The sequence below is a fragment of the Cricetulus griseus genome, chromosome 4, assembly GCF_003668045.3.
Source record: "Cricetulus griseus strain 17A/GY chromosome 4, alternate assembly CriGri-PICRH-1.0, whole genome shotgun sequence".
NCBI classification, from domain to species: Eukaryota; Metazoa; Chordata; class Mammalia; order Rodentia; family Cricetidae; genus Cricetulus; species Cricetulus griseus.
This window is the reverse complement of record NC_048597.1, coordinates 201,332,968-201,357,720: the sequence shown is the minus strand read 5'-3', so window position 1 is coordinate 201,357,720 and position 24,753 is coordinate 201,332,968. Positions and strand designations below refer to the sequence as shown.

Sequence of the window (24,753 nt, the reverse complement as noted above, 5' to 3'; positions counted from 1 at the left end):
CTCTGCCTCCCGCTTGTGGATCAGATGCAAGCTCTTAGGTACTGCTCCAACACCATGCCTGCCTGTCACCATGCTCCCAGCCAAGATGGTCATGGGCTCACCCTCTGAAACTGTAAACAAGCCCCCCAATCAAATGCTTTCTTTTGTAAGCTGCTTTGGCCATGGTGTTTCTTCTCGGCAATAGAGCAGTAAACAAGATAGATCTTGAACACTGCCCTAAGATTTTCTGCATGGATGCCTGCCCACATCTTGAATTCAATGATTTTGTTGATTATTGAGGCAGAATAACTTCACCATGTTACAAGCAGGACACAATGCCACTAGCAGGCAAGCAGTAGATCTCCAAAGTAGGCAAGTTTATTGAGATGTTACTAGAGTATGTTTTACTATACAAACATGGACAGTTGGCTGCAGTAGGTGGCAGAGGGTGGCCAGTCAGAGCTTTGTGGCTGGTTGCCTAAGGATCAAGCCATCTTTTCATGTTCAAGCCCAGTGTTGTCTACCAACTTTCATCCTGTTTCAGATTTATCCCTGCCTCTGACTTCAAGGCCTTCATATTTTTACGTGCTGAGGGTAAGGGAGGAAAGTCAGCGTAGCCGCATAGGAATCTCTCCCACAAAAGGACAATTAGTGTCTGCCCAGTATTCAGAATGAATTTGATGCAAATTCAAAGCCATGGAACAGAAATCCCATATCCAAAGTTTTCTGCATTGGTCTGAGCCATTTTCCTGTATTTTGAAATCACTAGTTTCCACAATGAAGCCTTTTTCTCATTTTAGTTTGGGAAATTGCTCATGTTCCGGGAGGAGGGGCATGCATTAGAATTTCACAGTCCTTATACAGACTTTAAAAGTTTAATACCATTACTAATAGAAAAATTTCCTACCAGCAATTAAGTAAATTGAGGTTCAAGGATCACCACAGAGCTTGGAAGATACAGGGTCAGACACAGGAATACTCCTGTCTAGTATCTTTTTATGGAAGGACAAGGACAGGAACAATAAGGTTTCTAAATATTATGTTGATTTTTCCCAAAGAAAAAGTGAATATCCGCTATAATATATAAAAGAATCTAAGCTAGTGAGCTAGGAAATAAACTGTAATAACTTGAATAGCCAATCACATGTCAGTGGAGTTATGCACAATCTAGTTTAATTCAAAGATAGATGAGTGATTTCAATGAAAGAAACCACGGTGTTTTCTTTTCATCTCAATCAGTGTTCCAGTTTCACATTTTCTGAGGACACATTCATTGATTCATTAACATAATCTCAGTTTTGGTCTCTGGCCTCTACCCGTTTCAAAAAACATGAAGTCCTAGATAAGGAGAAAAATAATGAAGTCAATTTTCAGCAATAAAATTGAGGCTACTTTTCAAATTAAGAAAAGTGAGGGAACTCAGCTGTGAGAGGCAGTAGAGTTTTGAGTGTGAAGTCACACTAGTCTACATGCTGAGACCTTTTCTCAAAGTAAAGACAAAGAAGACACCAAAGAATAACCAAAGCGTAAGCAAGCCAAGGAGGCAAAGAAGAATAACAAAGGAAAATGAAGTATGTGTACTACAAATGAAATGCTATACGTTCATAAAAATGAAACCTTATTATAAACATCAAAATTGATTAACCTGGAAGATAGTAGTTACACGAAATAAGCCAGAGAAAAAAATAGAGCACTCTCTCACTCATGTTGAGTGTACAGACGTTAAATTCATCATTGTAAACAAAGAGAGTATAATTGGAGCCTGAGGATGGAAGTTGGGTTGGGGGAATAAGAGTTGTATCAATGGCTCTAAATGTTCATTAATGAAGAATAAATGCTAGTGATTCACACAGGGCGCTGTGACTGGAGGTATATCTCTGCACTGTATATTCCAAAACTGCTAAATAGCAGATTTTAAATGATCACAATGCAAAATAAAGACAATCCTTGAGGTAATGGATATGTTGGTTAGTTTGATTTGACCATCTCACAACCAATACTTCTATCAAGATACCATGTGAAAACCCATAAACTCATACATATAATATTTATCTTTCAAGGTAAATAGAATTGTTGCAATATTGAAGCTTTAGTTAAGGAATTAGCTATCACTCATATCACAAATTTGCAGACTATCATGCTAAATTCTAGTGATTCCTAACCTGGATTATAATTACTAACATGACAATGTTTGGCTAAACAAACTATCATTTCATTTCCTAGATCTTTATGACTTTGCTTTCATTATTGAAGAGCAAATGTTAAAAAACAAAATCTCACCTAGGTGTGGAAGCTCATGAAGTGCCTAATGTCTTAGTTAGGGTTTCTATTGTTGTGATAAGACATCACAATCTAAAACAACTTGGGAAGGAAAGTGTTTATTTCAGCTTAGATTTTCATATCATAGTCTATCACTGAGGAAAGTCAGGACAAGAACTCAAACACACCAGAGCCCTGTGGGCAGGAGCTGATGCAGTGGCCATGAAAGAATGCTGCTTACTGGCTTACTTGTCAGGGCTGAGTCTGCCCTCTTAGAGATCCTAGAACCACTATCCCAGGGATTGCACTGTCCCCAGTGATCTGGTCCCTCCCACATCAATCATCAATCAAAAAAATGGACTACAGTCCTGACCGGAGGCAAATCTGGTTGGGACATTTTCTCAATTGAGGTTCCCTCTTCCAAAATGACTCTAGCCTGTGTCAGGCTAACATGAAATTAGCCAACATCCCATGATATGTTCCTTCGGAGATAGATATATGAACTTCATTGAGCTTCGTCATAGCCACAATACCATTATTGCATAAAAATAGTTTATCTTTTGCATCATATGGAAAATGTTCACATCTTCCTGAATGACATAAGGAAGTTTGACTAATTTGGTAAAATGATCTGTCCCTGTAACCTTCAATGTTGATGATATGGGAGAATTCCCTGGATACTCAACCAACTTCTGGTTCTGAGCTTGGAACTTAGTATGGGCATTGAAAAAAGTCTCAGGGCCACTGCTTTATACAAAATACTTCCTGTAACATGCTAGTTAGATATAGAGATTTGATTGAATGTATATTCTTATTGATGATTCCACTTCATTTTATTTTAATCAAATAATATGTCAAGACAAAAATCTTTGTTTCAACAACATTTATTCCACATGTATTAATTCCTTGAAGTCTCAATTTAACATTTTGTTTTGTAAAGTCAAAATCTCTCAACAGATGAGCTTTGTATCTTTGGTTTGAAACTGTGTGGTTTCTTTGGATAGAAAGTATGTCCCCTGTGATTCCAAATTGTAAGAAATGCCTGAAATCATCTCAGAGTTAGAGCTATAAGTCACTTCTTCTATAAAAGCTGGGAAGTAAGAATGTATTCCTCCTTTAGTTAGGTTTCTTTTTCCTAATTTTTTAGAATCTTATGCATATATACAATTAAATATGATCATATCCACTTCCCAGCTTTTGTTGTCTTATTGCTCTAGCTAGAACTTCAAGCACAATATTGAAGAGGTATGGAGACAGTGGGCAGCCTTGTCTTGTCCCCAATTTTAGAGGAATTGTGTTGAGTTTCTCTCCATTTAATTTGATGTTGGCTGCCAGCTTACTGTATATTGCTTTTATCATTATTAGATATGTTCCTGTTATCCCTGATCTCTCCAATTTCTTTATCATGAAGTGGTGTTGGATTTTATCAAAGGCTTTTTCCGAATCTAGTAAGATGATCATGTTTTTTTTTTTCCTCAGTCTGCTTATATGGTGGATTACATTGATGGATTTTCGTATGTTGAACCATCCTTGCATCCCTGGGATGAAGCCTACTTGATCATGGTGGATGATTTCTCTGATGTGTTCTTAGATTCGATTTGCCAGTATTTTATTGAGTATTTTTGCATCAATGTTCATGAGGGATATTGGTCTGTAGTTCTCTTTCTTAGTTGTGTCTTTGTGTGGCTTGGGTATCAAGGTTATTGAAGCCTCGTAAAGGCATTTGGCAATAACCCTTCTGCTTCTATTGTGCGGAATACTTTGGGGAGAATTGGTATTAGCTGTTCCTTGAATTTCTGGTAGAATTCTGCACTGAAGCCATCTGGCCCTGAGCTTTTTTTGATTGGCAGACTTTTGATGAGTGCTTCTATTTCATTAGGGTTTATAGGTCTATTTAAGTTGCTTACCTGTTCTTGATTTAACTTTGGTAAATGAAATCTATCAAGAAAATTGTCCATTTTCTTTAGATTTTCGAATTTTGAGGAATACAGGTTTTTGAAGTATGAGCTGATGATTCTCTGGATTTCCTCTGTGTCTGTTGTTATGTCCCCCTCTTCATTCCTGATTTTATTAATTTGCATGTTCACTCTCTGCCTTTTGGTAAGTTTGGATAAAGGTTTGTCTATCTTGTTGATTTTCTCAAAGAACTAACTCTTCGTTATATTGATTCTTTTTATTGTTCTCCTAATTTCCACTTTATTGATTTCAGCCCTCAATTTGATTATTTCCTGGCATCTGCTCCTCCAGGGTGTATTGGCTTCTTTATGTTCTAGAACTTTCAGTTGTGCCATTAATTCTCTAGTGTGACTATTCTCCTGTTTCTTCATGTGGGCACTTAACGCTATGAACTTTCCTCTTAGTACTGCTTTCAAAGTGTCTCATAAGTTTGGGTATGTTATGTCTACATTCTCATTGAATTCTAGGAAATCTTTTTTTTCTTTTTTTATTATTTCCTCACCCCAGGAATCGTGCAATTGGGTGTTATTTAATTTCCATGAGTTTGTAGGTTTTCTGAAATTTGTGTTGTTGTTGAGTTCTAACTTTAAAGCATGGTGGTCTGATAAGATACAGGGGGTTATTTTAACTTTTTTGTACCTGTTGAGGTTTGCTATATTGCCAAATATGTGGTCGATTTTAGAGAAGGTTCCATGTGGCGCTGAGAAGGTATATTCTTTTGTATTTGGATGGAATGTTCTATAGATGTCTGCTAAGCTCAATTGGGCCATAACTTCTATTAGTTCCTTTGTTTCTTTGTTAAGTTTTGGTCTGGTGTTCCTGTCTAGTGATGAGAGTGGGGTGTTGAAGTCTCCCACTATAAGTGTGTGAGGTTTTATGTGTGATTTGCGTTTTAGTAGTGTTTCTTTTACGAAAGTGGATGCCTTTGTATTTGGGGCATAAATGTTCAGAATTGAGGGACTTCATCCTGATGGATTTCTCCTGTGATGAGTAGGAAGTGACCTCCTTCATCTCTTTTGATTGATTTTAAAGTTTAATTTGTTGGATATTAGGATTGCTATCCCCACTGGTTTCTTGGGTCCATTTGATTGGAAAATCTTTTCCCAACCCTTAATTCTTAGGTACTGTCTGTCTTTGAAGTTGAGGGGTGTTTCTTATATGCAGCAGAAGGATGGATTCTGTCTTCTTATCGATTCTGCTAACCTGTGTCTTTTTATAGGCGAGTTAAGATCATTAACATTGACGGATATTAATGACCATTGAGTGTTCATTCTTGTTTGTTTTGGATTTGGTGGTGGTGGTGAAATTGTGTGTTTGTTTCCACTCCTTTTTTCTTTTGGCTGTTGAAAAAGTGGAATTATCTATTGCCTATATTTTTCTGGTTGTAGTTAACTTCCTTGGGTTGCAGTTTTCCTTCCAGAAATTTCTGTAGGGTTGGATTGGTGGATATGTATTATTGGAATCTGGTTTTGTCATGTAATATCTTGTTTTCTCCATCTTTATTGATTGAAAGCTTGTTGAATACAGTAGTCTGAGCTGACGTCCATGGTCTCTTAGTGTAGGTATGATATCTATGCAGGACCTTCTGGCTTTCAGAGTTTCCATAGAAAAGTCAGGTGTAATTCTGATAGGTTTGCCTTTATATGTTACTTGACCTTTTTCCTTTGCTGCTCTTACTGTTTTCTCTTTATTCTGTGTGTTTGGGGTTTTGATTATTATGTGGTGAAGAGACCGTTTTCTGTGGTCCACTCTATTTGGTGTTCTGTAGGCTTCTTGTACTTTCATTGGCATGTCTTTCTTTAGGCTGGGAAAGTTTTCTTCTATGGTTGTGTTGAATATGTTTTCTGCACCTTTGAGTTAGATTTCTTCACCTTCTTCTATACCTAGTATTCTTAGGTTTGGTCTTTTCATGGTATCCCATATTTCCTAGAGATTTTGTGTTAGGGATTTGTTGGACTTAAGATGTTCTTTGGTTCATGAGTCTATTTCTCCTAGTGCATCTTCAACTCCTGAGATTCTCTCTTCCATCTCTTGTATTCTGTTGGTTATGCTTGCATCTGTAGTTCCTGATCTTTTACCCAGCTTTTCTATTTCCATCATTCCCTCAGATTGCGATTATTTTATTGCCTCTATTTCAGTTTTTAGGTCTTGAACTGTTTACTTGAAAGATTTGTTGATATCTTGTATTTTTGTTGTTTTTTTTCTTCCATTTCTTTAAGGGATTTTCTCATATCCTCTTTGAGGCCCTCTATCGTTTTCATGAAGATGTTTTTAAGGTCATTCTCTTCTGCTTCATCTGCATTGTGATGTTCAGGTCTTGCTGGTGTAGGGTCCCTAGCTCCGATGGTGTCATATTGGTTTTTCTGTTGTTGAATGTGCTTTTATTGTGTCTTTCCCATCCTTTCTTCCACAGGGTGTAGCAGGAGTCTCTTCCTCTCCTGTTGGATATGGGACCAAGTTTCCCTTCTTGGTAGATGCAAACAGATCCAATACTCTGATGTCTGTCCTACTTTTGTGGATGGAGGCAAGGCTGTTACTGGGGCTTTGGCAGTCTCTGGGTAGTGTTGGATCCTGCCGAATTCGAATCCTGTGAGCAGTCCCCCGGCCTCAGGTGTCACGGAGCAGGGTAGGGGAAGCCGGACCGTTAACAGCCCCTAACCTACCTGGTCCTGTGGATGGAGGCAGAACTGTTACCAGGGACATGGACATAGAAGTCTCTGGGTGTCAAGAAGGTGATCTTTAAGTGTGCAGTTTTCATGTTATCTCCAAATGGTTCTGGCGGCTCCACCTGAAATAATAATCACAAGGAACAGACTTACTATGAGGAAGCATGCTCCAAGCATCACGGCCTTCATCTTTACATCAAGGTCCATGGGGAAATAGATCCCAAAACTGTCCACATCTGTAAGGACCTCCTTCAGAAAACCAGACCAATGCTTGGAAATCCTGCCAATCACAATTTTTTCATCCAGAGATTTGATCTGAATTGGAAAACAAAAATCAATGAACAAAAGGAGAGGCTTACAAAGTTCTAGGAAAAAAAACCTGCTTTCAGGGTTTGAATAAGAGGGAACAAATACTCCATTCAAATCATGGTATCATGTAGCTAAACATTTGAAGGCTTGCTACATAAAATAGGGATTTGGGGCATTATATATGAAAAATTGACAACATTTCTCCATTGTTTTGACTTGTTTCTTAAAAGTAAATTGTATGCCAGCTTACATTCTGTTAATGCTTCTGAAAATAGAAATAATTTTGCACATATCTAGATGCTTTCTCATGTAGATCTATTTTTCCACATACATTATATAAAGTCTTTATAGGATGCATTGTATACCTCACACATGCCAAGAACCTTCTACACAATGATCTGTAAGATCTCTCGCAGTGTTTCTGTATTATCTGTATTGTCTTAGAACTGCCTGTGTCTGTGATTAGATTTTTAGGTCCTTGAAGGCAAGGCTTTATGTATATGTAACTGGATTCTAAGAGAGCAATGAAAAACTTCATGGCTACCAGGTACAGCAGGCAATGTGGCAGAGTGACCCTGCAGACATGCCTTCGTGGGCATGAAGAAAGAGTTCTAAAGGCTCATCAGGAAAGGCTAAGCCCTCTTCAGCCTTAGACTATTTTTGCCCCTCTGTGGAAATATAGGCCTGATATTTTTTCAGGTTTTTTGAATTTTGAAAAGAATCAGAGTCAAAATGACAAAAATTTCCCCAGGTTTAAAAATTCTTCGAGGAAGTGAATGTTCAAGCATGTTTTCCAGTGGGTTTTATTGAACACGGAGATCACAGAGAAGCACACTTGGACAGTAGGCACTATACCAGCTCTAGCTTTTCTCTTCTAAAAATGATTCACTTATTTTTATTTAATGTGGGTGTTTTGCTTGCATGTAGGTCTATGTAGCATGTGCATGCAGTGACTGAGAATAATGGCACCTTTAAACTATAGGACAAAACAAAACTTTTTTTTTTCTTGAAACTGCTTCTTGTAGGGTACTAGTCATAGCAATAAGAAAAGCAGCCAATACAGAAATTGTGGCTATTTTTAGGTGACTGCACCTTTTTCTGATTTAACAGCATCAACACTGACATTTTATTGGACCAGAAAATATTTATATGACCATGTTATTTGTCTTCTGAAATATTTGTGAAAAAAATTTCGATTTAATACAATTGTAGGTCATTGCAAAATACGTTCTATTTATAAGAAAAAGAAAACCAATAAACACGATCTCACATCTGTTACCTGAAAATCAACATTTCCCACACAGCTGCATGTGATACATGGACCAATAATTTTTAGAACATCCTGCTTCCTCTCATTTTGAACTGTAAACTTTGGAACACATGGGTGCCAGGTCTGGGAAATGTAACCTATTGGCACACCAGGAGGAATTTGGACTTCTATCTACAAATGAAAAAGAACATTGATAAATATGTTAAACATCATATTTTCTATTTGTGGCTTCATTTACTAAGAATGACACACAGTGAGTCAATCTACAATATCCCTTAATTAGATCAATGCTATCTCTTTTACTAATTCATGGAGGAGATAACACACCAAAGTAAGGTGAATTAACTTGCATCAGATTCCTCAGTTAATACACAGAAGGGATGAGTTTTGAACACTTAAAAGCTTTCATGATTCACTAATATCTCCATTTATAAAGTAAAACTGTCAAAAACTTGTTTATTAACAGTGGCTTATCTATATGGACAGAATTCTGACCATTGGTGAACTTTCAACTCTGAGTCCTAATATTGTGTAAGGAAAGAAAACTGAACACTAGACTCCGTGGCCCTGCTATTTATTTGCTAGGTCATCTCAATGTGTTACTGTGCTTATCTGTAAATGATCATTTCTGATGATCAGACTTCATGACGGTGTTATGCTGCTTTTCAAATGTAGCACTTTCCTTAAACACATTCTCCTCAGATACTGCTATGCATGGCAGATTATACCTCGTCCAAATAGCATGGAAAAAAGTAATTATTTATAAATAAACTCATTCTCTCAAAGTACAGTAAATATAGTATTAAACCTTAAAATCCTTTTCCTGTTATCCCTGTTTGCACATACTTTAAGGATATTATTTATAGAATCATTGGGGTATGTGGGCAGACATGGTTGGTCCTGGGCTAGTGAAATCCAGGCAAAGGTTATCTACCACCCCTATAAGTCCCTATGCATTGGTATCTGCTTTGAAAGGCACATTTGCAATGAGCAGACCATCAAGAGAGATGAAACAGATAGCTGGACTTTAGCTGAGGACATCTCTGTTTGGGGAATTTTTATTACAGAAGACACAACTTACTGTATTTATTAAAAGAAAAGAAATGAAAAATACAGGAGACAAATTTTTTTTTCTATTTGTCTTCCAGTGGAGTGTCCAAGTCATCAGATAAATCACAAGTTGGATACATCTATCCTTCTTCCAACTCTTTTGTTAATGCACTCTATTTCTAGAAAAATATCCTAGGGCATCCTCAGACATGCAGCTCCATTAGTTTTGTCCATGCCAGTCATGATCATTTCTGACAAGAGATTTGGCCAAATGTCTTCCCTTGAACATCAGAAACTGTTTGAGCTGTTACTCAGCCACTCAGGGGAGATTATTTAGGGGCATAGGCTTAGTCATTTATCTTCCTTCCTACAGTTGGAAGAAGATGAAAATATTGCTCATGGACCACTTTTTAAAATATTAGTAAGATAGCAAAAGTTTCTGCTAAACTATCTTGAAAACTGTGTTGGTAAGTATTCACAGACCTTCTGGAGGCAGCAGGGACAGAAACAAGAGCTACATCTTAGAGGTCGCTTCAAAATTATAACTTCATGACCCAAGTTATCAAGAATTCTCATGGTGAAAGGCCTATAATCCCCACAGCAAAGGCGCATGCAGAAATTAGACTCTTCTACTGCATGGTAAATTTTCTGTCCAAGTTTGCTCGTGATATTGTATTTGTTAGCAGTTTCAAAACCTAAAATGGCTAAAAGAAAAAGAACAGCATTAATCATAATCAACAGTGCATTAAAATCCTCAACCTATCCTAAGATTATGTAATATCTAGATAGTCTGGGTCTAGATGGTATTCCAAATAGCACAAAGAGAGAAAAAAGGAAGGTATGCGTAGATAATCAAATCTTAAGGAGGGAAAGGCAAAAGAAAAGGAAGAGAGGCTAGTAATCAAAGAAAAAATTGAGTACCTCTGGGAGACATGGAAAATGAAACTCATTTTTGATACCTCTATGGTCTAATGGGTCAGGCATAGCGGTAACAGATGTGTGGATAAATATCCACTTCTCTAGAATAGTTTGCATTTATTATAGAGAAGCTAAAGAATGGTTGATGATTTTAAAATTATGTGAATTAATTTAGGAAATCAGTTGAGTTAAGATTTTGTTTTACAAACTATATTTTTTGCATTATGATGAAGCAATGGAGAGACTTACTATACATGCACACATGTGAAATGGGCGAGATTGAAAATTGAAGCATTGCACTGAGTCCAGTGTCCCCTTGAAGAGTGTAATTAGGTAATGGACAAATGGTGTGAGAAAGGTACATGGTAACTCAGCTCAGATTTCAACTGTCATATCACAGTGTCTTGTCATGATATCACAATGCCAAAGGCATTCCAAATGAACTCTGCCTTAATTGTGTTCTTTTTAATGCTAAATACACACAAATGCCAAATGCAGATTTTCAAGTATTATCTTAGCAAAATCCAGCTGTGGGAATCTTCTATCATTTAGAGACAGAGAGAGTAATTAATAGTCAAATTTGCCCATAGAAAAATGTCCTTCAGAAGTCCTAGTACTATGGACTCATTTTTGAGTCTTTGATGAGATTTGAAGAGGCCTTAGATTCAGTCACTTAAAAATTAGTATGTTATCAACACCTGCCACAAATAGTTTTGCAAAGATTTTAAAAGCTACTTTGAAAGTTAATTTTTTTACTGAGAGAGCATCTATTATTCAAATCCCAATTCAATTATGTAACTTGGTCTACACTTGTTTATCTATAAAGCGAGATCAACAGGCTTCCCAAGCTTCTGGTTTTTTTCCTTGGAAAATTAAAACCAACAAAATGAATCTATAACAGGGCTACAAATGTAGTTTAATGGTATTATAATTGCACAAGACTCTAGGTTTGAGTCCTAGGAATGCCAAAAAACAAAACTATAGAGTTATATCTATTCACTTTTTAATAAGATAAAAGTACAAATGCTGGTTATAAACTCAAATTATGAAAATAGAGAAGTCATCATCTTTTATATTATTTATAATATTAAAAATAATTTCATTTAGGAAAATAAGCAAAATTTTTTATTTTTTTAATTTTTTAATCAAGGTATTTTTTAATCAAGGACTGAAGAACTAGTGAATGTGGATTAATATTACATAGGGGGTATATTTGATGAATAAATAGTTAAAACTTACATGTTTTAAAACTAGAAATAGAAGGTTATACAATATACAAAATCCGACTTTGGGGCTTAAAATTCTGAATAATATATTCTGTGGAATTGAACATTGAAATTTTCTATATACAAAATATTATAAAGAGATAGTGTTTATTTCCAGATAAAAACTTGTTTTAGAAAAACATAAGCCTCAAATATTATAATATCTAGTAATGTGCATTAAAGCAATTTAAATGAAATAAGAACAACTACATACTTTAATAAAGTCCAGAAATGTGCCACACAGTGCATGCTCTAATTTTTCCAATGAAAAGAAACTTTGTAAAGAGGTGACTATAAATTTAAAAGATGTACTCTAGATTTCAATTAAGTTTTTATCATGCTCTGGTAGACAGAAGGAGACAGAGCAGTTCATACATCTTCCCATGCTCTTCCTTCTTTTGGCAGTTGTTATTATTTTTCTAGCAGCTTCTTCAGTTCCTTTTTTGCACCTGGAGACACTGGACCTGTGAAGACATCTATAGGCACCTAGCCCATGCTCTGCACAGCATCTCCAAGACAACACTGCCCTGTGCTGAGCTAGGAAGTGTTGAGGAGCCCTATGAGACCTAGATTCCATGATCTGGCAGGGCACTACAATTGATTTTACAGAGCATCTCCATCCTAATTCCAAAAGACCATTCACTGTGAGATCTGAACTGTTGACAGAGGTTCTGTGCAAGTCTCATACTGGTCACAACTTGGCAGAGAGAAGCTAAGAAACCAAGGAGGGTGGTAAAACATGGGGCGATTTAGAGACGTGGGAGCAAAGGTAAGTTTTGGGTGTTCTTTTTCAAATTAGAATCTGTATAATGAGGGCAGTTGACCACCATAATATTAACCAAGAGATTCCTAATTTATAGGAATGAAAATTTCTAGATAGAACTTCTTGTTTGAAGACTATAAGGAAAGACATTGTAAACAATTAACTTTGCCATTCTGTGTCATCTAGAATTCAGCATTTGTGGTGTTCATTATGCCCTTACTTTATTGTCTTTCTAGAAATATGAATAAAATAAAAATACACACCTTCCGCAAACTCAAAGTCCTGATGAATCAGAATGCGATCCAGCTGTCACAGTGAAAAGAAAATTAAGAATTTCAGATGTTTTGTCAACCAAATTTGGATTCATATTTTTATTATATATAACCTGCTGGCAACATTTACCAGTATCAAATTCTCATAACTTTATGTTTTAACAAAACCATATTTAAGTTTTTTATTAAAATATAATCTACCGAATTAATTCACAATTGATGTGGAGAAATTAAGTAAATTTGACTTAACCTGAGATATGTATAAAAATTACAAAGCAAAGTCCTTTCTAGATGATTTTTGTGAAATATGAAAACATTTTTATCTGTTTAAGGAGGTTTTTCTGCTCATGTGAAAATTATTCTTGATGTCATCGTTTGTGGACTGTTGTGGTAGTTTTTTGTTTGTTTGTTTGTTTTTTGAGTAGTGTTTCCTTATCTAGACCATGATGGCATTGCATTTATGTTTCTGACTTGGCCTCCTTAGGTTTAGGGCATAGGTTACCTTGGCCTACATGATGTTGACTCTTAAAAAAAATGTTTCAAAGTCTTTCTTAGAAATATTTGCTGGCAGAGTGGTGGTGGCGCATGCCTTTAATCCCAGCACTTGGGAGGCAGAGGTGGATCTCCGTGAGTTCGAGACCAGCCTGGTCTACAAGAGCTAGCTCCAGAATAGCCTCCAAAGCCACAGAGAAACCCTGTCTCAACCCCCCGCCCCCCAAAAAAGAAAGAAAGAAATGAAATATTTGCTGAAGTCCAGATGCTCTTTTGGAAAAACACTAAGATATAGATTCTTACTTTATCTGATTTATAAAACAAAGAAATATCAACTTAACATTGCTATCCTAAACTACATGTGGTACCCTAAAACACAGAATTTTCTTCTCTTATTGTTGGCATTTGAAACATTGTGTGTCTAATACTAAAAGGAGTGTGAATGAAAAGTATAACTTTACGAATTACAAGAAAATAGTTGATCATGCTATACACAGAATATAAATTTATTTTTCAGCTCCTCTTACTGAATCTGCTCTCTAAGATTTACTAAACGTTTATTTAAAATACCAAGACATATTCAGTATTGTGATTAAAGAGTACAGGATACAGAATCAAAGCATGAGTTTTAAGAAGGCAGGTCTGTTTTCATAGGCTTATAATGCTCAGCCATTAGGGTAACTCTTAAGTTTCCCTGTTGTGTAAATGTCTATAATTATAGTTCTTATACATTATAAATGTTCTGTAAAGAGTAAACTGTTAATCCATATAGCACCTACTGAGTATAAGCATGCCCACTTTCTCCACATCCATGCCAGATTTTGTTGTTAATTGTCTTCTTCATAATGGCTCCGGGTGAGATAGGATCTCAAAAATGTTTTTAATCTGTATTTTTTTATCTTTTATATTTTAAAACAATCTTTTCTCATTTTACATATCAATCCCAGTTCCCACTCCCTCCCCTCCTCCTGCTCTCACCACCTTCACCCACCCACCCCCTATCCACTCCTCAGAGAAGGTAAGGCTTCCCATGGGGTGTAAACGAAGTCTGGCACATCACTTTGAGGCAGGACCAAGGCCCTCCCTGCTATATCTAGACTGAGCAAGGTATCCCTCCAAAGAGAATGAGCTCTAAAAAGCCAGTTGAAACACTAGGAATAAATCCTGGTCCCACTGCCAGTGGTCCCACAGACTGCTTTTAAAGCTACAGATAATGAACAATTTTATTGGTGTTTACTAGCCACATGAGTTTCTTCCCTTTGAAAACTCTATGCTCATTCAATTCTATAGCTTCTTATTTTGTTGTTGAATGCTTTGTTTTCTCGATGTTTAGCTTTTTTGAGTTCTTACTATACTCCATATACTAATCATCTATCAGATGTATGGGTAGGAATGAGTTTTCTTCTATTTCCTGGGCTACCTCTTCACTCATTGACAGTGTGTTTGTGGTGATAAGATTTAGTTTCATGAGAGACCATTGGCTGATTGTCAATCTTCTTTCCTGTGCTACTGGAGAGAGAGTCTTGTTCAGAAAGATTTCACCATGCCTGTATGTTGAGTGTACCCATTACTTTCATTCTAGCACTTTTAGAGCATCCACTCTTATTATCCCTGAGCCACACTCTTGGCAGGATTGCAAATGAATGCATACACAATGAAAATCAATCTGAAAGTTTTACAAAAGACTGAAAATAAAACTTCCATATGTCCTAACTATGTCACTTCTGCATGTACTCAAAGGACTTTATATTTTCCTGCAGAAATGTCTGTACACATATGGTCACTGCTGCTCTATTCAAAATAGTTGCGAAACAGAATCATCCTAGATGTCAAATAACTAATGCCAGAAAATGAAAATGCAGTACATGCACACAATGGAATTTTACCCATCTGTAAAGAAAATTGAAACAATAAAATCTGAAGGTGAACTGATGGAACTGGAAAATATCATAGTGAGTGAGGCAAGCTCTATCTTGGAAAATCAAGCACCATGTGTTCTCTCTTAAACGTGGATAGGTTTGGATCTTTATACATGCATTTATTTAAATTATACTGCCTGTAGAAACCCCACTGGAACAGGAGGAACGTGGAAGGGCTGTGGGTGATGAAGGGGCTTTACAGGAAACTGAGGAGGGTAGCATACATGTGATATGATAGCTGAAGGAATTCTGGGAATGGCAACTTTTAAACAAGGGTAGGGGTTGGGGAGAACAGGGGGTCCAGAAAGTGGGTTGACGAAAACTAAGGTGGTATGAAGAATTCACATCAAAACTTACTAATTTATAAGCATCATATTTTTAAGCTGTCAGAATGGATGTGCCATGCATGGGTAGATAATGCTTATCCCAGAAGCCGTTGGTTATTAGATTAAAATTTAAGTGCTAGGTGTGGAACATTTCCCTAGGAATTAGTGATCAAGAAGGTCCCATAGGCTCCCCAAAATCTAAAGGTTATGGCATTGCCATTGATCTCCTACTACAAACTTTAGTTCCAGAACTCAAGGAAATCCTACTTTAACTGAGCTAGAAGTTTCCTTCTTCCTGCTGGACTTCAGTTTGTGAGCTTCATACCTTGTATAACAGAATACCATCTTGTCAGGCAAGATGTTCCTACTGCTGAAATAGTGGCACAACTCTTACAGAGGTAATCAACTGATTTCTTATAAGATCTGAAGTTTTATAAGATGGAAATTCATGCCTTAAACCAGGACCCAGATCAAAGTCCCATGGTTGGGAAGGTCATAGGCACCAGGGATGAACCTATTACTTTCATTTTACTAAATGGAAGTATCATCAAACTGCCTCCAAAATATTTCTATTTATATCCACATACTAGTGCTGCCCTCAGTCTTGATCAACATTCTCCCTGCAGTGAATGTTGAATTAATGCAGAGATCCACCACTGGCCAAGGCGCTGAGAACAAGTGATTGTTGAGTGCTTAGTAAAATGGAACACTCGTATCCCCATGTCACCCACTCCAAGGCTCAGAGAACATCACAGAAAATGGGGCAGAAAGAATGAGCCACAAATAAGAAGAGGCATATGAAATACTGTCTTATGGGTATGAACTCGTAGCAGCTATGATTCTCTGCATAGAGGCTACACAAGACTGATATGGTAAACATTTAGCCACAGATAATAAAGAAGCTCATGGTGCTCAATGCTTCTCTGAGAACTGTTGTTGTTCTCAGGCTCTCAGAATGCTGGGGGAAAGAAATCACTGTCTTTAGTGATTTAACTACTAGTGCCTTACCTATGCACCTGTGTATAGTGAAATACTCATGTCCATGGGTAGCCCTATCTAAACTCAGTGGCTTTCAAACAATCAAATACACACACACACACACACACACACACACACACACACACAGAGAGAGAGAGAGAGAGAGAGAGAGAGAGAGAGAGAGAGAGAGAGAGAGGGAGGGAGGAATGTGAGATGAGGACTTAAATGGGAAACAGTTGTTGGGGTAGGAGTTGGAATAAGAGAAGGTAGGTGGATTAATATGACTAAAATTTCATTGTAGACACGTAAGGAACTGTCAATAAGTTAAGGATGAATATATTGTATATTGTGCTTATAAAAAAGCCTAGAAACCTGTGCTACATATATACTAGCATTTGCCCATTATCATAAATCACGTCCAAGGTAATAGAAAACACAATTTTCTAAAGCATTCAACCTTTACTTCAGAAACAAAACAAATCCATAAAAATCAGTGATTCATTTTAGAATACATAGCCATGGTTTGTGGGTTATGACATAATTATCTACAGTTGGAATACTGAGGTAGATTGATTATGAGGAATTCAAAACAGTGAGTCCCAGGCCAGACGATGGCATCAAATGGCACCCTTTGTCCAAAAAAAAAAAAAAGTGTTTACTGTTTCTAAGTTGTATGAACCAGAGTGATCGCCTACCCATGAGTAAACTGGAAGCATGGCCTTGTTTGTGAATATTTTATCTATTTGAACTTACCTGAAGTAAATATCTCAATCCAGGTGGAAGTTCTAAGATGGTGAAGCTGGAATCCATGGGGTCACAGCAGGCACACATAGCTGCTGCGATTGTGGATAACTTTAGGTAATAAAGAAGTCTGGGCCTTCATCTGCATAGGTAGGTGGTTGGACTTGGCAGCAGGCCTGAGATCCTGAGCAACCAGAATGTTCAGAAGTTCCCAAAACAGGACCCAGCCAAATAGATTGTTACTGCACAGAAAAAAACAGAATGATCAGTCCTTTTGGAATTGTCCTAACTACCAATAAGCTGGCATTTCAACTCTAGTATCTGTGAACTTTAATGTGTGGTTGCTAATTTTTTTTAAGCTATTTCCATGAGGTTTATGGGATTTCACGTCTTCTCCTATTTTTGAGGGTGCTGGCTGTGAAGAGTCTTTTGGCTCTGGAGCAATTTTCCCCAAATTGAAACATCTCCACCTGGAGGGAAAATGGGAACTCATAAGCCTCAGGAAGTAAACAAATCTCACTGAGGAGAGAAAGCTGAAATGTACAACAGGCATGAGGCCCATTTCTAAGGGTATCTAAAGGATCAGTTATCAAAGCTGTTGTGGAGAGGCTTTGCTGCCATTTGAGCTGTCTGCAAGTTGTGCTGAGAGCGGTAGGGATGTACCACTTGTGAGTTATCAATCAACCAGAATGGGATGGGCTTTTTCATGCTGCCTTTGTCTAAGAGACATGCACACTCCTCCTATATGGAACCATTCACACACAATCCTCGAAAAGCCCTCAAATTGGACTTTGGTGGAGTTGTTACTTTGGTATGTTAACAGTGCCCTTGAGTGATAAAACATCTGTTCAAGGCTTCCTGGAAAAAGTTAACACAACACTCTTACAATTCAAACTTGAATGTAAAACATGCAATATATTATGGGAAGTTTTCTAATGAAATGGTTTTGTCAAGGTCTGGAGTCATTTGTCAATTTTCTACAACTTGAGAAGGGTGCACCTTGAAGGGTAGAAACCATGAATGCCACCACTGTCCCCTTGTACCCATGGTGGCTCACTTGAAAACAAAGAATTCTCTATTCCTAATATTATAGTTCCATATGCAGTAATATGTACGAGTTCAATTAAGTTTCACAGGCTTATTTTTATAGTTCATAGAAGAGCAGTTTCTAGGCTCCATAACACAACAGCACTGATAGCTGTGGGGAACCCAATACTCCGAATAGGCAATGCATTTAAGTAGAACACTGATGAAGGAAATCCACATGTCATTAAAAGTAGGGCTTAGCTAAAAGAAAATATATAAGTGCCTCATAAACATAGCTTTTATTGTCAATTCCCTCTAAATAAATGAACACTTATAGATGATCTATGACATGATTGAATCAGTTGCACGACGAAGACAAACAATTATCCAGAAGATAATTTGCACTTAAGCAGCTTACAATTAACTTCCAAGAGAAAGAAAATGTTTCCAAAATAAAGTTTTCAGACACAAAGCAGCTATTTTAGATAGATATAGCTTAAATGGAGATGAAAATGCCAGGAAGTAAGAAGCTTTGAGAGATGCTATGGCGAGAATCAGTGGAGAAGGATAGGAAAGATAAGTGAAACCCCTGGTATGGGGTGTGAATTTGGCAGGCTTACTAAGAGAGATACCCAAAGAAGAATAGAGAGCTCTGTCAGTGACACAACAGGACACAGGTTACCTCCAGAAGCCCTTTGTAAGGAGTTCTGACTTGATTCTAAGTTTGCTTGCCAGGCAAAGAGGGACTCCAGGGAGAAGGATGAGTTCACGACACCATTTATCTATTAACTATGCTGAGCATTCCAATTCCCATTGTTAAAAATAAATTGAAATGATGCCCTTTAATAAACGCAATACATATACCTAAGAATGAACAAGGTAATAATTTGCTGCTATAGGGAGGAGGCAAAAACAAAACAGTACAGCAAAGAAAAGTACTCTCCTAAACCACAGTTGAGAAAGTTCTGGAGAAGACCAGATGTGAGTTCTAAAACTTCACGTTCACATCTTCCATCTGGTCTAGACTTGGGTCTTGATCAACATCCACATGCTGTTTGTTGGAAGGACTTCAAAAGCTATTGGCCACCCCATGATGGTGATGCTTCTTTTAAAGTGACTTTGGAGAGTAGATCCAACAGGGCAGAAATTCAAGAAGGAATGATATGAACCTAAAACTGCCAAGCAAAAACTACAGCTGTCACAGTCTACACATCTAAAGGAAGTTGTTGGTCCAGTTCTCAGCATTAGTATTGGGCTCCTGGGATGGTCTAGCATGATACCAAGAATGGAATCCCAAGACATAGGACTGTGATTGTGTCTTGGTCTGTTCAACTGGAGCAGCCAATTTGCGGTCTGACATGGCTGCACATCCAGATCTGTATAGGGAAATGCCTGCCTCAAATTCTCATGTTTACCTGTTCTGTTCTCAGGGACCATTCCCGTTTGCATAGAAATCCCCAGAAGAAAACTGAATGGCTTCTAAACCGTGCTCACTTGTTCTTGCTTGCTTGCTTTCTTCCTACTTTTTAAAACTTAAACCTTAAGTTACACGTTAATGAGGAAGAGTATCTCCTGGAAAAACAACTGGAGGATAAAATTTCAGTTCTTATCACCACACATATGCTATATTTTACACAATTATAACATTACACACACACACACACACATTCTGACTTGCTCCCATGTGTTTCTTATACAGCCCAGGCATACCTGCCAATGAATAGCACCACCCAAAGCGGTTTAGGACTCCAGCAACAATAGAAATTTGTAAATGTCCCCTCACAGGCCAATATGATGGAAGCAGTTCCTCAACAGAGGTTTCTCCACTGGTAACTCTATTGTGTCGAGTTGACACAAACTTTCTAGCACAGTTGACCCCTTGTAAACTTGAAACACAAATGCATCACAGTTCAACCATGTTTCCTTTCTTGTTTGCCCTCCAGATCTCATGTTAATATCACCAAATAAAACACAGTCCTCTGGAACTCACTCAAGACCTTATGGGCTCTAAAGGGCCTCAGTAGCCCCACCACTCCTACTCTCATATCTGCAGCACACAGCTTTTCTTGTAGGCTCAGGTTCTACTGCTCCACACCTGTGTATGTCTTTGGTGCATGTCTCCAAATGCATTTGGTCTACAGTCTCCAATATGCTAATGTCTCCACTGCAGCTGAGAATGTTTCTTTACCAATGACTTCTCTGCCTCCAATGGTGTCAAGCCTAAGCTTTTCTTAATGATCCCTTACGCCTTTCCAAACCAGACCATGTGGGTGGCTTTTACTCATTATAAGATTCAAATTCCAGCTTGAGATGAATCCTTGGACCCCTCAGTGAACCACAGACTGTGCACTGACCTTGAAGAAATGCTTCCCAGATTTCACCTTAGTGATACTGGTCTCTTAATCACAGTTGATTTTTAGCCACAGATAATCACCATCAATTGTCCCGGTAAGGCAATTTTTATGCTGGTAGCTTATTAATAATAGTCAATTAGATACTAGGTTACTAGCATTGTCTTCTAAGTCCCAGTAGTAGCTTATTAAGCTCTGAACTCACAATGGCTTTTCCAGCTCAAAGCTCAAAATTTCTCCATTTTTTTTCCATAATACATTCTCAGGTGTAAAAGCCTGGTCAGGTTCATCACATCAATATGCTATTCTCTAATAACAGCTTCCATAACAGTTTACTTCCTGCTGCTGTGATAGACAATATGACCTGAAAAAACTTTTGAAAGAAAGGGGTTGTTTGTTCTACACATCCTGATCACAGACCATCATTGAGGGAAGTCAGGGCAAGAACTCTGGTAGAGGCAGGAAACATGGAGGAAAAGTGCTTACTGGCCTACTTTATTTAAATTTCTCTGCTACCTTTCCTATACATTACAGGCACACCTGCACAGGTATGGTACCAACCCACAGTGGTTTGGGTCCTCCTACCTCCAGCAGTAATCAACCAGTCGATCATTCAATAACAAATGTTGCATACACATGCCTACAGGTCAATCTAATAAAGATGATTCTTATTAAAGTTCTATTTTCAGGAAACTCTAGTTTGTGTCCTGGGAAGAAAACTAACCTTGCCTTTTTTGAAAATTAAATTATAATTAAAATACGTATGAATTATAAAATATATAATTAAAAGATGTATGAGCTGAGCAATGGTGGCTCACACCTTTAATCTGAGAACTCCAGAGGCAGAGGCAGGCGGATCTCTATGAGTTCGAGGCCAGCCTGGTTCAAAAAGTTCCAGGACAGGCTGAAAAGCTACAGAGAGAAACCCTGTCTCTAAAAAAAATTGATGTTTGACTCATGGTGGTTAATTTTATGTGTCAACTTAATTGATGGGGGAATATCCTTCTGTATGCTGTGAATATGTTTCTCTTATTGGTTGATGAATAAAGCTATTTTGGTCAATGGACAGGCAGGATTTAACCAGGAAATCCAAACGGGGATAGAGATAGGTAGTAGGTGGAGTCAGAGAGATGTCATGTAGCTGCTGAGGAAGCAAGAGACCTGGGCATCCCCAGTAAGCCAAGACCACATGGAGATACAAAGAAATGGGTTAAAAATTAAGAGAGAGCTAACCAATAAGAAGTCTGAGCAATAGGCCAAAGAGTTTGTAATTAATATAAGTCTCTGTGTGTTTATTTGTGACTAAAAGGTTGCAGAAGCAGGCAAGACTGAAACTTCTGCTATACAGCATACTCAAACCAAACTTCAGTCTGGAAGTGTCTAGAGAATGTTTCAAATTGAGATGAGCATTTGAATCTGTTGACTGAATAGCTAGGTTTTCCCACCTTATATAGGTAGGCTTTCTCTACTCTCTTGAGAGTATAAATAGTGGGGAAGAGAACTCTTTGCTGCTTTGAGGGGGTTAGAAAACAGGTGTTCTGCTCTTAATGTTCCTGGTTCTGGGGCAAACCCAAAATGGACTTTGTTTCACTGGTTCCCTGGATTTTTGGATTGAATTATACAATGGAATGCTTTTGATTTCCACTTTAGAATTAACTTTGACTCTCTAACTTTGTGCAAAAACAATCTATAAATTTATATTTTTAAAATTACAAGTATTTATTTTTAGGGTGTGGTGTGTGTGTGTGTGTGTGTGTGTGTGTGTGTGTGTGTGTGTGTGTGTGTGTTTGTGTGTGTGCATGTGTGTTTGGGTTACACACATGTGCATGTGTGAAGATATGAACATACCAAGAGGTACATGTGAATTTCAGATGAGAACTTTTGATAATCAGTCTCTCTGTTCAGCATATGTGCCCTAGGGACCAAATCTAGGTAGGCCATCAGGCTTGAGGCCATGAAACCTACATGCTGAACCTTCTCTGCAGCCCCAACCTCATATGTCTAGCTACATATTTCCCATTGCTCTTTTTCTCTAGAGGACTCTAATTCAATGGATCTATACCAAGACACAGCATTGCATAGTTGGATCAATGATTGGACTGTGTTATAGTTGAGTTAATTAAATATAACCAGACAATTGCTTCCCCATTCTTGTATTTGTAAAAATGCCCAAAAGACACAAAAGCATTTATACTTTACTTAAAAAGTAAAAATGCATGAATATCTGTTCCAAGTCTGTGGGCTGTCATTTTGTCTTGCTGACTGTATCCTTTGTCTGATAGAAGCTTCTCAGTTTCAGGAGGTCCCATTTATCAATTGTTGATCTCAATGTCTGTGCTACTGGTGTAATGTTCAGGAAGCGGTCTCCTGTACCAATTAATTAAAGGTTATTTCCCACTTTGTCTTCTAGTAGTTTCAGTGTGGCTGGGTTTATGTTGAGGTCTTTGATCCATCTGTACTTAAGTTTTATGCATGGTGATAGACATGGATCTATCTGCAGTCTTCTACATGCCAGTATCCAATTACACCACACCATTTGTTGAAGATGCTTTCTTAATTCCATCATATAAATTTAGCTTCTTTGTCAAAAATCAGATGTTCATAAGTGTGTGGGTTAATATCAGGGTTTTCAACTTGATTTCATTGGTCTACCTGTCTATTTTTGTGCCAATACCAAGCTGTTTTCACGACTATAGCTCTGTAATAGAGCTTAAAGTCAGGGATAGTGATGCCTCCAGAAGTTCTCACCAACCCCACATCTGAGAGAGGGTTTATTTCCAAAATATACAAAGAACTCAAGAAGCTAGACTCCAAAACACCAAACAACCCAATTAAAAAGTGGGGTACAGAACTAAATAGAGAATTCTCAATAGAGGAATCTAAAATGGCTGGAAGACACATAAGTAACATCCTTAGCATCAGGGAAGTGCAAATCAAAACAACTCTGAGATACCATCTTACTCCTGTCAGAATGGCTAAAATCAAAAACACCAATGACAGTTTATGCTGGAGAGGATGTGGAGAAAGGGGAACACTCCTCTACTGCTGGTGGGAATGCAAACTCGTACAGCCACTTTGGAAATCAGTATGACGACTCCTCAGGAAAATGGGAGTCAGTCTACCACAAAATCCAGCAATTCCACTCTTAGGCATATACCCAAAAGAAGCACATTCATACAAAAAGGACATCTGTTCAACTATGTACATAGCAGCATTATTTGTAATAGCCAGAACCTGGAAGCAACCTAGATGCCTCTCAACTGAAGAATGGATAGAGAAAATGTGGTACATTTACACAATGGAGTACTACTCAGCAGAAAAAAGCAATGGAATCTTGAAATTCGAAGGCAAATGGATGGAACTAGAAGAAACCATTCTGAGCGAGGTTAACCCAATCACAAAAAGACAAACAGGGTATGTACTCACTCATATATGGATTTTAGACATACAGCAAAAGATTACCAGCCCACAATCCACACTGCCAGAGAAGCTAGGAAACAAGGAGGACTCCAAGAGAGACATACATGGTCCCCGAAGAAGGGGAAAGGGACAATATCTCCTGAGCAAATTGGGATCATGGGGGAGGGGAGAGGGAGCTAGGAGAATGAGAAGGGAAGAAGAGGTGGGGTGAGGAGGACATGAGGGAGCAGGAAGTTTGAGTTGGGAGAAGAATATAGGAAAGCAAAGTAAGAGATACCATAATAGAGGGAGACATTTTAGATTTAGAGAAATCAGGCACTAGGGAAATGCCTGGAGATCCTCAAAGATGACAACAAATAACAATCTAAGCAGCAGAGGAGAGGCTACCTTAAATGCTCTCCCCTGATAATGAGATTGATGACTTTTATGCCATCCTATAGCCTTCATCCAGCTGCTGGTGGAAGTAGAAGCAGACACCCACAGCTAATCACTGAACTGAACTGGAATTCAGTTGCAAAGAAGGACGAGTCATGAGCAAAGGGGTCCAGATCAGGCTGCTGAAACCCACAGAAACAGCTGACCTGAACAATGGAGAGCTCTTGGTCCCCAGAATGATAGCTGGGAAACCAGCATCAGACTTATCCAGATCCCAGGAACATGGGTGTCAGTGAGGAGACCTTGGAAATCCATAGGGCCTCCTGTAGTAGATCAGTACTTATCGCTAGCATAGGTGTGGACTTTGGGAGCCCATTCCACATAGAGGGATACTCCCTGAGCCAAGACACAGGGGGTG

General features: G+C 38.0%; 1 protein-coding gene across 1 annotated transcript; it reads right to left on the bottom strand.

Moving 5' to 3' along the window:
* Nucleotides 1-1,260: 1,260 nt before the first annotated feature.
* LOC100763512 (phospholipid scramblase 2) lies at nucleotides 1,261-19,549 on the bottom strand. Its single transcript, XM_027411375.1, is given in 8 exon segments — nucleotides 1,261-1,317; nucleotides 7,014-7,175; nucleotides 8,449-8,610; nucleotides 9,973-10,193; nucleotides 12,699-12,741; nucleotides 17,176-17,213; nucleotides 17,216-17,274; nucleotides 19,470-19,549. Coding segments are annotated over 8 exon segments (822 nt in total).
* Nucleotides 19,550-24,753: the final 5,204 nt, after the last annotated feature.